Source organism: Sparus aurata, chromosome 23 (genome assembly GCF_900880675.1).
Source record: "Sparus aurata chromosome 23, fSpaAur1.1, whole genome shotgun sequence".
Taxonomy (NCBI): domain Eukaryota; kingdom Metazoa; phylum Chordata; class Actinopteri; order Spariformes; family Sparidae; genus Sparus; species Sparus aurata.
The window spans coordinates 24,420,275-24,433,495 of record NC_044209.1 but is presented as its reverse complement, the minus strand read 5'-3'; the positions used below and the strand labels follow the sequence as shown (position 1 = coordinate 24,433,495).

Genomic DNA, 13,221 nt, shown 5'->3' with positions numbered 1-13,221 from the left:
TGTCACAATTCCTGGCAGCTTATATTCAGACTGATCCTTTAGTTATTTTATTTGATGGGATACTTGGAATGCTTCATACAGTTTCACATGCAGGAAGTGCACACTGAATTCTCACAACTAAAACCACACTTGAGGATAGTACACTAGCCAACATTTCTTCACTGCATTGAACAACCACCTGGTCACTTGCTTAGTTTCCATATACTAAACCCAAGACTGTACCTTGGGTGAGTTTTTACATTTTGAGATTGCAGCCTCTTCTAAAAGTTATTTTTGTGGACTAAAAGCACTTTTGGCTAAACCAATGAAAACAAACTACTAAAATCCAATATATACATAAGTGCTGCTGAATTGCAACATCACCACAATGATAAGAGATAAAGTGGCAACATTGTTACGGACCACAATATGTCTTCTGGTTAAAATGTTCGTCTCTAAAATAAAGTCTGGTTAAGGGGAATCTCAACCAGTGTCTTATCAGGAAGTCGCTGTTTCAATTCCCCTGGTCTGCATGTCAAAGTGAGCAAGGAACTGGTCCTGATGTGCTGGTCAGCTCCTTGCATGGCAGCAAAGATGCATGTGAATGAATTACTGCAAGTTGTCATGGACAACAGCGACTGATAATTGCCCTACAGGTCAACCTGAGTTGTTACAACTGAAGTTAAACAATCTGGATATGAGATACTAGGTGTGAACACACTTAACCTTCTAAATGAGCAGCTTTATAAGCATACATTCAGTAACTGTATAGTGTTCGTTTAAATACATTAAATTTACAAGTGATCAATTTCATAAGAGCTTTATTTGAAACATTACACATATAAAAACTACATACAATTTATCCCACAGCGGGTGAACATTTCCCAACAACATGATTAAAAGCACATTTAAAAACCGAAAACATGGAATGGCACTGCACTGAATGTCCATGGCTGTCACTTAGTGACACAGTTGAAAGCCAGCTTATTTAAAAAGGAATGATTGCCCGAAACGTCAGGATCTGTGAACCGATTCTTGTTGGGAAGGTAACCAGGGGACTAATCGGTGACCTCCATCTTCTCTTGTTTGATGTTCTCTGGAAGGAAAAATACAAAGTGTGTAAGACTTGATGCATATTTAAGTATAAAATGTAAAGCAGAAGAGCACACTTCAGAGGAGTAGTCACCTGTTGCCTTTTCTTCCTTCATTCTCTCAATGACACACTTCTTAATCTCCATGCCTATGGCCCTGGAGAGTGGAGGGGGCACAGCATTTCCAACCTGGCAGAAACAGGAACAAACAATTACATAATCTGTGAGTGTGTCATTTTAACTTTGATGTACTTCAGACTTTGCAGAAAAGCCATGTTGGCATTGTTAGTAACTTCAGTATGAATGTACAATATTAAAATTTTGAAATAACCGTTTTGGCCACTTGAGGGCAGCAGAAGCTAGTGAGCCAGCTTCTAAGTTGATGGCGATTTTGTTAGGGAACAGTTGCCTAATCACACACAGCAATATTGGCATTCATGTGAAGGGGTGTTCCAAGCCACTATGAAAATGAGTTTGAACTAAGTTGCACAAGAAAAAGCAAAACGATGAGCTTAAGGATAAATATTTGGTGATTTCTTCCGTGACAGGCCCCAAAATCTGCCATAGTCACACACCATATTTTGGAACCAAAAGATTGTACCTGTCTGTGTTTGTCCAGGATGTTTCCAAAGAAGCGGTAGGTGTCGGGGAATCCCTGAGAGCGTGCACACTCCCTCACACTGACCACTCTGTGCTGCTCCGGATGCAGAACACGGCCCTGAAATTAAAAGATTCAGGAGTCAAGTTATCCGTTCCAGGATTTAAACATAGCAGGGTGTTTCAAAGTCTGCTTCCAATAAGGTGTTAGTTTCTTTTGAGATTCAAAACACAAATTTTTATAAAGTTGATGTACCTGCTTGCCCATGGGTTCAGGATTAGTGACCGTTGTGCTGAAGAAGCCGTCCCACTCCAATCTGCCATAGAGTCCGGCCCAGTGATTGTGGCGGTTGCCAGTGTGGGGCAGACACCAGGGAATCAGGGTATTGAACTGCCTGTCAGCGGGGTCGCATGGCTTCCCTACAACCACAAACATAATCAGGGATGCCACCACATGGGAAATATAAGCCCTCTAGGTTTCTATTATTTAAGTATACACCTACATACCTCCTGCACAAGTGCAAACACCTCTGAGTGCATCAGTGCTGCTGCGTCCATTCTTTTTGTCAGGGTGTGTGTAACGAAGTTTCTTGGTCATGGTGCCATCTCTCAGCCGAACCTCAAGGTTGGGCAGATCCCTCCAGTCAGAGCCTGGAGCGAGGGGGATGTGACGCATCCGACCTTCAACCAGAGCACTCATGTCCTACAAACACCAAGATCCATTTTGTTAGAAACTAAACTTTTACCATCACTTACAGAGGAGAGCACATTAACACAGTTCAGCTCCATTATGTTAATGTTGCCACCAAGACAACAAAGTCCAAGTGAGACAGCCCACCTTGCAGATATGATCTCTGAGGATTGGCTGGTATTGTGTGCCTCTGATCTGCCTCTGGAACCAAGACTGAGGCTCCCCGTTGTAGGAAATCTCCAACGCAGCAGCACCATTGCGAATTTCTGGCAGGTCAGACATGGTGTCTCTGACAGTGATGGTTCTGTAGATTCCTCCATTGCCTCTGTTGAAGACAAAAAAAACACACAAAAAAAAAACACACCACAATAAAAAAAAAAAAAGTGTCTTATGTACAGTCACACTGAGCTATACAGGTTTGTGATCCAGAATAATGGATCAATAACTAGTATAATAGGAAATGTTTACATACCGTGTGACATTACTGACGTATTTCTTTTCGTCCACCACCACGCTCAGAGAGCAAGCTCTGGGGGCAAACACATGCAGAGGCTCGGGATAACGAGGCAGCTCCTCACCCGGAGCAGCAGCCAGGATGATTGCCCTGCGGCGGGTCTGGGCAACACCATACTGACCAGCCTGAGGAGGAGAGCATTCAGCACGTTAGTGGTCTAGTAAAACTGATCACCATAAATAACTAACTTGCTAAATTTTTTTTTAAATAGATCTTGCACGTGCGACAGTGAAAAGGGGGCAGGTTGTGTCAGAATTCAAATAAATATATATATAATTTTTTTTTTCTAAATGGAGGTTTATATCCCCTCCCCCCACACCCTCCTCCAAATTTTAGATCGCCAATTCAGTCTCAAGGTGTGGTGTCTTAAACTGTCAACAGCTACTGGTAGATTTGGGGGAGGGCACATACAATCATAAAGACAAGGAGTTTTACCAAGCGAGTTTCACACGTAATGAAATGAATACTATTCCTCCAGATCACAAGCCAAAGCACAATTCTGGCCAGACAGGACAGACAATAGTCTTATTAGTCAGACCTACCTGCAGGACACCAAAAGTGCACTGGTAGCCCATGCGCACAAGACAGCGTAGAGTCAACTTCAGGACCATGGAGCTTTTGAATGACACGAAGTTCCTCACGTTCTCAAGCAGGAAGAATTTGGGTCTGTAGTAATCACAGTAGCTGCAATAGAGGAAAACATTTCAAATTTTAGTGTATGGTTGCTAAATCTTTAGAGGCTCATGATGACGATCTCCTCTTTAAAAGACACTGACCTGAGATAGGAGACCACGAGGGAGTTCTTGAATGCAGAATAAGTGCGAGAGTTGAATCGGTTCATTCCACTGAACCCTTGGCAAGGAGGTCCTCCACACAGCATCTCCACGTCACCTTTCTGAGGCAGCTTCTGGCCAAGAGAATTTGTCTTCTCTCCAGACATGACCAACTTTAGCAAGACGTTGCAGTCCTCAGTGAACACTGTGGTGCCAGGGTTGTTGAGCCTGAAGGCCTGTGCTGCAGGCTCCCACATCTCTATGGCCCACAGAGTCTCAGAGATACCTAAAGGAAGCAACGACTCAGGTTTTTAGGATGAAAAATAAAACTAATGCCCGGACTCATGCATGTAAACATTGGTGGACCTGAGAACACATTTCATGAGTGGCACTGAAAAATAATTTACCAGCCTGGTGGAAGCCTTCAGAAAGTCCACCGCAGCCAGAGAACACATCCAGTGTGCGGTATTTGGGCACTTTAAGTGTCTGTGGTTCAGTCTGAGAGTCCTGTGGTTCCTGTGCAGCAGAAGCCTTTCCTTTGCCTTTACCTTGAAGGGAATAAAAGGATAATTAGATTAAGATTTCAGTGAGCCTAAAACCAGATTTAATTTTCTCATGCTTGCATTTTTACCTTTCCCTTTGCCCTTTCCTTTGCCTTTATTAACAACTGAGCGAGCATGATTTGGAGGGTCTTCAAAGCCTTTTGATTTTGCATTATAGGCCTGTGAGAGGAAGACCAAAAGAACAAACATTTACACAATATCAAAGATTAAGTTAAGGCATAATATGTTTAAGTCTTCCCAATTTAGCTCAACATTTGATCTCTGATGCACAATTAAAAATGCCAGTATGCCAATCTGAAATTCTGGATAAGTATTACAACTGTACCTCCAGGAAATAGAAGCGGTCTGGTCCACCACTGGAATAGTCCTGGACTGATTCATTCAAGTCTTCTGCATACTCTACTTGACAGCGTCCGAGCACCTCAGACATGTCAACGGTGACTTCTTCATCACTCCAGTAGAGCTGATTGATGTCTGTATGGTAACTGGCTTTGACACCTTTGTGAGTGTTCTCAGGCCTGGTAGATGAGACAAAAGCCAGTTAACTCTTTACAAATAAATTGTTGTCTTTCAGGGTTTAGTCCTGTAACCAATCATTCTAATGTAGTTTTACCTGTAGAACTTGTAGAGTCGCAGTTTGACCTCTGAGGCGTCAGGCTTCCCGTTGCTACGCCTGTGACAGAAGATCTCCTTGATGCGCCCGATGCGGAAAGGCTCGGGAGCATCCAGGTTTGACCCCTTGATGTAGTCTGATGACTTCCTGTAATATTCTGGATACAGCTCCTCATCCACATCTTCCTTCCTATGGGAACGCTTCACTGGACTTGCTGGCTTCACACTGAGCGCAGGCAAAACAATGTAATGAGTCTCAGACATATTCCTAAATCATACAAGTTTGAAGAAGTTCAAAGTTTTGAATCAGGTTCCTCACCCGAAATTAAATGAATCAGGAGGCAGGTAGACACCGTCTCCGACCTTAAACTGCAACCCCTTAAAGCAGGCCATATTGTACAGAGCCTTGGAGTCGTTGTCTTGGTCTGGCAGGGGTTCAGATGCACGAGGCATTTCCTGTTCCTTCCTTTCATTAGTCCTTACACAGCTGCTACAGTACCTGGAAGCACAAAAATGCAGTGAAAAACAAAAACAGATATCGAGTGCAGTTCAAATAACGTGTGGGTGGTGCTTACTTGAACTTGCAGTCTTCAGATGAAGCAGTCTTGGGAGGCATCTCAAAGCGGGCAAACTCTGTGTCATACCAGAATTGATAGAAGAAACTCTTCCCATCATCATCAATCACTTTGATTTCATTGTCCATGCCACCCTATAAAAAACAAAAATAACCAAAGCGTCAAGAAAAAAAAAAAAAAAAAAAAAAAAGAAAAAAAAAAAAAGAGTATGAAAATGCAAATTCACCTTCTGTCAAGTTAACTCACCTCCATAAACCAGTTGTTAGATGGGGCTTTATACGTGACATTAACTTTGGCTTGCACGTAATTGAGCTGCATGTCTTCACACTCATCAACAAGGACGAGCTCGAGTGGATCAGAACACTCTCCCAGCACTGTGTGGATCCCACGAAGGAACCAGTGGGCGTGGAACATCTTTCCGTGGTTGTCCTCCCACAGTGACGTGATCCTGAGAGGGAGTAAGTCATTAGGATCATGCAAACCACAGTGTTACTAAAATGTTAGAGGCATCTAAAAAGGTCTCACCTTGCCAGATACAGAGGAATGGATGGATCCTCTGATGAGACCGAGACACAGTCTCCCACTTCCAGCACTTCATCATTCAGACTGACCTTCCTGTAGTACTGCCTCTTTCCCTCAGTCTGAAGGGGGTGGAGATAAAACATACATTATGTATACACACATGGCTGGGTATTAAGGCATGACCAGAAAGATTCATCATAACACCAAGGACGAGGAAAACAAATACCTGAATAGGCTCTCCGATCCATGTCAGGCTGCACAGGGTCTGCTTCTTCCTCTTGGCTTGGGAAACCTTTTTGGTCTTTTCAACTGGAACATCGATCTCTTCTACAGTTTCATCATCTTCAGCCTCCTTAACTGCCAGGTTTGGGCATCTAAATAAAAGTTGTGTTCAAAAAAGGAATTAGGGACTATAAACCTTCATGTACCATGACCTTGTTACAGCACATAAAAGCCTCATTTTCAAAAGTCTGTTTAATGTGGAAGAAGCCTCAGACAAATGTCTGCAGTGACAAAGTAATCACACAAACAAAATGTCACTAACATTCATAGAGATTGTAGATCAAACAGCTCAGAGATGCACTAACCTTCTTTGCTTACAAGCCTGCTTGCTTTTGCCACTTCCTCCAAATTTGATCATGTCCTTGCAAGCTGCACACTTGCCACAATCAGGGGATTGGCAAACCTGAAATGAGGGGGGGGGGGGGGGGGGGGGTGAATAAATAAATGCATGGATGCAACTTTTCATCTGCTATCTAAATGCCCACCATATACTGCTGAAATAGTGGGGTCTCACTTTCATAACCACTCACCTCACAGACACCACAGCGCTGTCTTTTGGCCCCCATACTCTCTTTATCATTCTGTTCTATCTGATCAGAGAAGAAGGTATCAAAGATCTGGTACACCAGCGTGGTAGTGGTCGCTTTAGTCGGTCCCTTGCTGTCCTTCTCAATCTTAGTTGGGTGACGAATGGCCTGTCTTCTGGCAGCTCTCCTGTCGACAGAATAAAGCTCGTGTTCAGAGGAGAGATCTACTTGTTTTTGCACAAACACCTGATGATATGTGGAGCGATGGCATTATGAAGCCCCTGGCCGTCAACACACCACAGCATCAGGCCATGCAACATAAGAAACAAGCAAACAAAACCAAACAGACACAGTCAAGATGTACAATGCAGAGTTCCTGTTGGATGCAAATGGCTGATTAAGGCTGTCACGAAACATTCAGGCCTGCAGAGAATTACAACTTCGCTCTCACGTGGCAACCAGCGTTCTTGTTCCCCCTCAACTTCTTAAAAATATTTTCACTCAATTAAAATGTTTCAACACAGGGTTGCCTGAGACCAAACCTGTGTTCCAAAAATAATTTGTTGTTCATCTCCTTAAATGACACAGACAAGTAACGCAGCCTTTAAAAAAAAAAAAAAGAAAAAAAAAAGTAGCCCAAGTATAACTTCACTTGTTAACGCTTTAAAAAACCCTGATGCTTCACATCAGACATCACAACATTGGGAATATCCCATGTTCTAATTCTTAAATCGCTACACAACTGTCAGCTTATTGTAGCATGGATTTAGTGCCATGAGAAAACTTTCCAGGAGACGTGGCTTACGCTAGAGGCTTCACCTGATTTTTTTTTTTTCTTTTTTTCTCAAAAAGGAAAAAGAAAAGAAAGTTTAAACTGGAAAACTGTTTCCCTTGTCTACCAATTACTTTTAGGGATCATTCCAGCCAATTTGACATAATACTCCTTTAACTAATGGATGTCAAAAGTACAAGAGAGTTTGCATGACTGTAACGTTAAACAGATGAAAGCAAATTTGCATATTTGAACAATTAAGTTTTTGAAAAATCCTACCAGACATATAGGGTTTATAATTAATTTGTATTGATTGTTAATGACCAAGATGGCTTCTGGTTAACACAATTTCCTTGGCCAGAATTCAAATATGCCAGATAAATTAACGATGTAAAAGCAAAATACAAAATAAAATTACAGCATGAACTCTGGAATAATGCCGTTTTTGTCTATATAGCCTCTAAATGCTTCACACTAAACACACCACCATACAAGCTAAGGATGCATTCACAACAAGGCCAACCTACCAGTACAGCAGCATGCTGCATTAGGAAATGTCAAAGGAATGTTAGACATCAGGGAGAACAAGGAGGGAGGAGCAGAAATACAGGAATACAAGCAAATAAATAAAATTAACTTCAGATCTTGAAGCGTGTGTTGCAAAAGAGCTGCTGCTAATAAACCCGGGTGAAGCTGGAAATGTGGAGTCTTCTTGTAAGTATTAAAAAGCATATACATTGCCCATGTTTCACTTACAGCGGTGATTGCATGCACCAAGGGGCCAAGAATCTGCAGTCACTTTTTTTTTTTTTTTTTTTAATTTACCATCCCTTTAAAAAGGATCAGGAATCAAAGTCAATGCTTTATGGTAATGTAGGAACCAAATCATCATCGTCTTTCAGCTGTACCTTTTCCCCAGAGTGACTCCAGCAAGCTTGATCAGGTCTCTCATGCAGGGAGTGACAATGATCGGACTCTCATCCGAGTCACCGGCCTCATCATAGCTCTCCACCTGCTCCACCACAAACTGGGCATGGCGCAGCAGTGTGTCTTCAGTGAAGCAGTTGAAGTTCAGTCCCGCAGGAGGCACAGTTGTCTGAGGGGCAAAGAAACAGAAGTTGGTCAGGGTCACATTTTCTTTGTCTCAGAAATGTTACACTCACAAAACATCAAATGTATGGGTGTGAATGGGCTAATGTTTATACAGCACCCTCGACAGCTAGGATCTGCTGATGTCACACAAAAGCAAAGTCTCTTCATATTGCAAATATTCTCTAAATTGTTAACCTTCTCATATCAGAGGCTTTAGCACATTTCTCCCAACATTAACTTAAATGGATTGACCAAATAGTTTATGGTAGACTTTCTGACAATCAATTGAAACATGATTACTTGTCTACAACTGCTTTTCTGTGAGTGCATGACTCTTCTTTGTTTCTGTTTATATATTAAGTTTAGCACTTCTGGAACATGCCACTACCATCTTCCCAACAATGTGATATAAAACACCATCTCTTCTGTAGTGACGGCCACTGGTGACCCGTTGTAAAAACGGAACCATGTTGAATATAGTCAACCATTTAATTTCCAAAAGAAAGAGAAAAAAAAGAAAGAAAAAGACACAGATGTTGTGGTCAACCCAAGTCCACACCTCGATCTTGTTGAGAAGGTCCTCATAAGTAGCATCACGATTCTTCTGGAGAAATTCCACCACAATCTTGCTCATATAGATCTTCTCCTGCATTAGTGCAAAGATGGGTGCGTACTCCTCACTTGACTGCATCAGGATGTAATCTGCAAAAGCTGGATTATGAAGATAGAGCAACTGTTAGTGCATCTTACAGGGTTGAGACGCATACAAATTTGAAGCCGAAAGCTTAAAAAAAAAATAAAAAGTCTACCTGTAGTGAAACCAATAAGAGCTTTTTCTCCACCATCAAAACCTGTGATCCACCAGGCATTGATGGGTCCAAGCTTCTTGGCAGGAACACCACCTGATAAGAAAGAAATGAATAAATAAACAACACACACATTAACCAAAGTGAATCTGCTTGGTTGTAATGGACAAGGAGGGAGAAATGCATTTTACTACCCACACAAAGTTTTCATTTTTAAAATGTAGGTTTTCATACCATCCAGGCAAGGGTTGTCATCATAGATGGGTTTAACAACACAGCTGAAGTAGAGCTCAACATTCTTCTCAATCAGTCCAGAGTCAAATGGACAAAGATGGCCTCGCTTGTCATATACACTGCAAGACAAGTCAATGCGATCACAAAACAAACTTCAGTCGCTGCAATACAAAAGCTTCCATCACTTCAAGTACTGTTTTTTCCCCCCCTTATCCGGGTAATCTGGCCAAGTATCACCTAAAATAGGAGAATCGGTTACCTGAAGTTTGTAATCTTGTGTTGTGGGAGATCCTCATAGCTCTCAAATCCATCCTCATTTGAGTCAAACAGGGAGAGACGCTCATCTGTTAACATTTCTGGTTCATCCAGCTGAAGATGGAATGTGCAGAATTGTTCAAGTCAACATACGTGATAAAAAATAAAAACATTGCACATACGCCATTACAACAACCTAAAAAAATAACAATATATGACAGGTTTCATGTGAAAATGTAGTCGATTCAAAACATTGAAACTTGACAAAACACCACATGATAAAGCCACTACTTGAACGACAAACTCTCACCGCATTATCAGGATCCCCCTGGAAGAACTTGAGGTCTGAGTCATCCAAATACTGTCTGCAGTCTGGACATTTGGGAGGTGGTGTCTGAAAAACAAATTCAAAAAACATTTAGTACATGTCGGTACTGAGCATTAACGCTTAAAAAAGGTTTTCAGCTACGACACTGAGGTGAAAGACCAATTCATTACCTTTGCAGCAGAAACGGGCTTAATAGTCTCGCTCTTCGACTCCTCTGGAGCAGCACTGCATGACGAAAAGCATTAGTACGTTCACTATTGTGCGAGCTCCATTACATTTAGGAGACAATTTTGTTCAAAGCAACTTACAATAATTTGTCACAAGAAACCACAACATCTCACCGTCAATAAAGTAAAAAAGAAAACATAGAAACCTTTTTCAAGACCTCATCTGAGCATAGTAGCTGCTTTTTAATCAAGGATATCTTACGTACATAAGTGCTGAGTGCAAGAACATACATTTATTTTTACATAACTAACCATCACATAACCAACGTTTTGGGGAGTAAAAGACGTACCTTTCAACCGAGTCAACTTTGAGACGCTTCTCCTCCCGTGTCTACAATAGATTTCAAAGTATGGGGAACGTTAGATACCAGACACTGAGATGGTCATCAACTCTTGACATTTAAATACCACTGACATGCATTTAAAAATGCTTCACCTCTTCTACAGTATCTTCCTCTTTCTTCACTTCAGGCTGTCCATTAGTGGCTTCTCCATTCAAGTCTTCAGACTTACGCTTTTGACTGCAAAACAGATTTATATAAAACAAAATGTAAAAAAAAAAAAAGGGAGGAAAAAAAGACTTAAGGCATGATAAAACTTGGTGGTTTTTTTGGTGAAAATGAGTGAAGTGAATGTAAGTATAGGGCACAATACAAAACTAATATACGCACACTTTGGAGAACATTGACAAGATGGTTGGCTGTTTCCCACTGTTTCTTGTAACTCTGGTACTGGCTGGAGACTCTACAAAGAAAAACAAGAATACATTTTATATATACACCATTGTGTCAAACCATTAATATGAGGGTCATCACCATCTTTAAATGTACCTATTACATAAATATCAATAAGAAGTTTCAAACTTGCTTTTGGGGTCAGAATTTCCCTTGCTCCTGCGTCCACCCTTTCCTTTGGGAGCAGTTGGTGACTTGACAGCCTCCTCATCCTCCTCCTGTACATCCATGGTAACCTCTTCACTGTCCTCATCTTTGTGGGAGCCATTTGTGAAGCCATTTGTCTTTCCATTCTGCTCCGTGCCATCAGCATGTGAGCCGTTTTCAATATGAAGCTCTTTCCCTAGCAAAGTCTTTACTTTAGAGATGTACACCTCCTGTGGAAAGTGCATGGAATACATTAAAAACATCACAGGACAAATAATGAGCAGTACATTTCAGCAACCAGTAATGATTCCTATAACTTAAAGAGTCACTAACCATTGAAATCTCTGAACTTTTCATCTTTTCCTCCAGGCTGGTAAGCTGGTCCTGAGCATCAACATGCAGGAAGTCCTGCACCAACTTGAGCTTCTCTTTCACATGATCCTGGAAGGACATTTGGATAAAGAGTATCACGTCAGAAAAGCCAAGTTAAACTTGAGGATATGAAACATGATAAAATATAAGGCTGCATAACAGAATCAGAAAGGCTACTAGCAGCAGGTCAACTGTTAAAATGATACTTGAGACTTCTTAATCCATAATAATAATAATAATAATAATAATAATAATAATAATAATAATATGCAAGTGTTACAATTTGAACTGCAAATGCTTTACATAAAATAAATCCTTAACTTGAAGATGACATCAAGGCAGGTACTAATTAATCTCTTAATCACACTTTGGGGAGTGATATGTTCATTATATTAAATCCAAATTAATTTTCTAACATGCAGGGCTTCTGAGGAGCAGCCCTGGAATTTGCATCTGTATGCCATCATCTGTAAAGTTCACCTTTCCGCTTTAACTCGAATGGAGGAACTCCTTCAAAAGTAATTAATTATAATTGAATGAGACATAATTAAAGATTTAGATAAGTGAAACCCTACTGAGGGCAATGCTTCCCATTAATGTGACAGTATAGCGTTACCCTACAATCATGTTGAATGGTCTCGGGAGCAACAAAATCAGCACTCATCATCAGCACCAAATAGTGACCAGCTGGAGTCACACTTGTTGAGATTACTTGCAGCCTTTTACTGATAGGAGGGAAACACAGAACCCACCTCGTCTGAAGAGCCATCCTCGTCCAGCACCTCCAGCCTGAACAAGACACAACGAACATGTCAAAACATCGCTACGGCGACTGTTAAGTTAATTATCGTGCGACACTGTGCAAATCATCTACGACCACATTTCCTACCAAGCTTTTAGCAATAAAAGCTCAGTGACGGGGAGCTAGCAGGAACAAACATAGCAAAACTTCCTGAGTGGCGCCAAATCCCTCACGCTGCTCCATCCATTGACAGGCTATGATGCTAACTGGCTGACGTTAACGGGGGGCTAATGTTAACTCAGTATGCGGCATCAACCCTGACTGTCAAGTGGCAACAAGCTAACGCTAGCTGCGGCTGCTACTACAAACAAAAAGGCAAAGTAGTGGCCCCGGTCACGACAACCACGGCACGTCTAAAGCAGATAGTTGTGTGGTTTTCACTGTTGTTGTTGTTGTGGCTTTTGAACGGAGACAACAAGCTACATGCATGCTACACCATCAGGGCATTATTAGCATTCACGTTACTAATGTTACCGTACCTTTTCCTGACATCCTCTGGCAGAGACAGTGAAGTCCTGGATGGCATGGTATACAGCTAGCTAAACGTAGACGACAGAAGAGATAAAATCGCTTTAAAATCCGTTAAAACAATGTTCAAACCCGCCGTTGGCGACTACAGTGCGGCTCCACAGTGACTGCCTGTTGTGAGCTGATTCTTGCAATGGATGCTATAAGCAATTCGGGCGCGCGGGCCGTCTTTTCGCGCGGAAACCCGGGTGTTGTGGA

At 41.6% G+C, this 13,221-nt stretch overlaps 1 protein-coding gene across 2 annotated transcripts; it reads right to left on the bottom strand.

Annotated features, from left to right (window-relative positions):
• Positions 1-783: 783 nt before the first annotated feature.
• dnmt1 (DNA (cytosine-5-)-methyltransferase 1) lies at positions 784-13,187 on the bottom strand. Of its 2 annotated transcripts, XM_030407170.1 has the most exons (35): positions 12,975-13,187; positions 12,446-12,482; positions 11,655-11,762; positions 11,308-11,551; positions 11,112-11,184; positions 10,877-10,961; positions 10,731-10,771; positions 10,384-10,438; positions 10,196-10,279; positions 9,890-9,999; positions 9,631-9,749; positions 9,400-9,492; positions 9,150-9,301; positions 8,407-8,594; positions 8,026-8,040; positions 6,730-6,913; positions 6,505-6,602; positions 6,144-6,291; positions 5,921-6,036; positions 5,642-5,843; positions 5,396-5,529; positions 5,140-5,319; positions 4,822-5,046; positions 4,534-4,726; positions 4,277-4,367; positions 4,053-4,193; positions 3,649-3,931; positions 3,415-3,556; positions 2,831-2,997; positions 2,506-2,683; positions 2,175-2,370; positions 1,924-2,087; positions 1,672-1,788; positions 1,166-1,259; positions 784-1,075 (listed from the first exon to the last, which is right to left on the bottom strand). In XM_030407170.1, the coding sequence occupies exons 1-35, from the start codon at positions 13,019-13,021 to the stop codon at positions 1,038-1,040; spliced, it is 4,542 nt and encodes a 1,513-aa protein (XP_030263030.1). In that variant the 5' UTR covers positions 13,022-13,187; the 3' UTR covers positions 784-1,037. The 2 variants fall into 2 exon arrangements, with proteins under 2 accessions (XP_030263030.1, XP_030263031.1); XM_030407171.1 differs by lacking the exon at positions 8,026-8,040 and having other exon boundaries at positions 12,975-13,186.
• Positions 13,188-13,221: the final 34 nt, after the last annotated feature.

What these genes read in the sequence shown, in the direction of transcription:
- dnmt1 (XM_030407170.1), bottom strand. Translation starts at nt 13,021, where the DNA reads ATGCCATCCAGGACTTCACTGTCTCTGCCAGAGGATGTCAGGAAAAG. An exon ending in AGGATGGCTCTTCAGACGAG is followed by an intron (nt 11,763 to 12,445) that starts GTGGGTTCTGTG and finishes ATGTCCTTCCAG; the next exon opens with GATCATGTGAAAGAGAAGCT. An exon ending in GAAGGAAGAAAAGGCAACAG is followed by an intron (nt 1,076 to 1,165) that starts GTGACTACTCCT and finishes TTTTCCTTCCAG; the next exon opens with AGAACATCAAACAAGAGAAG.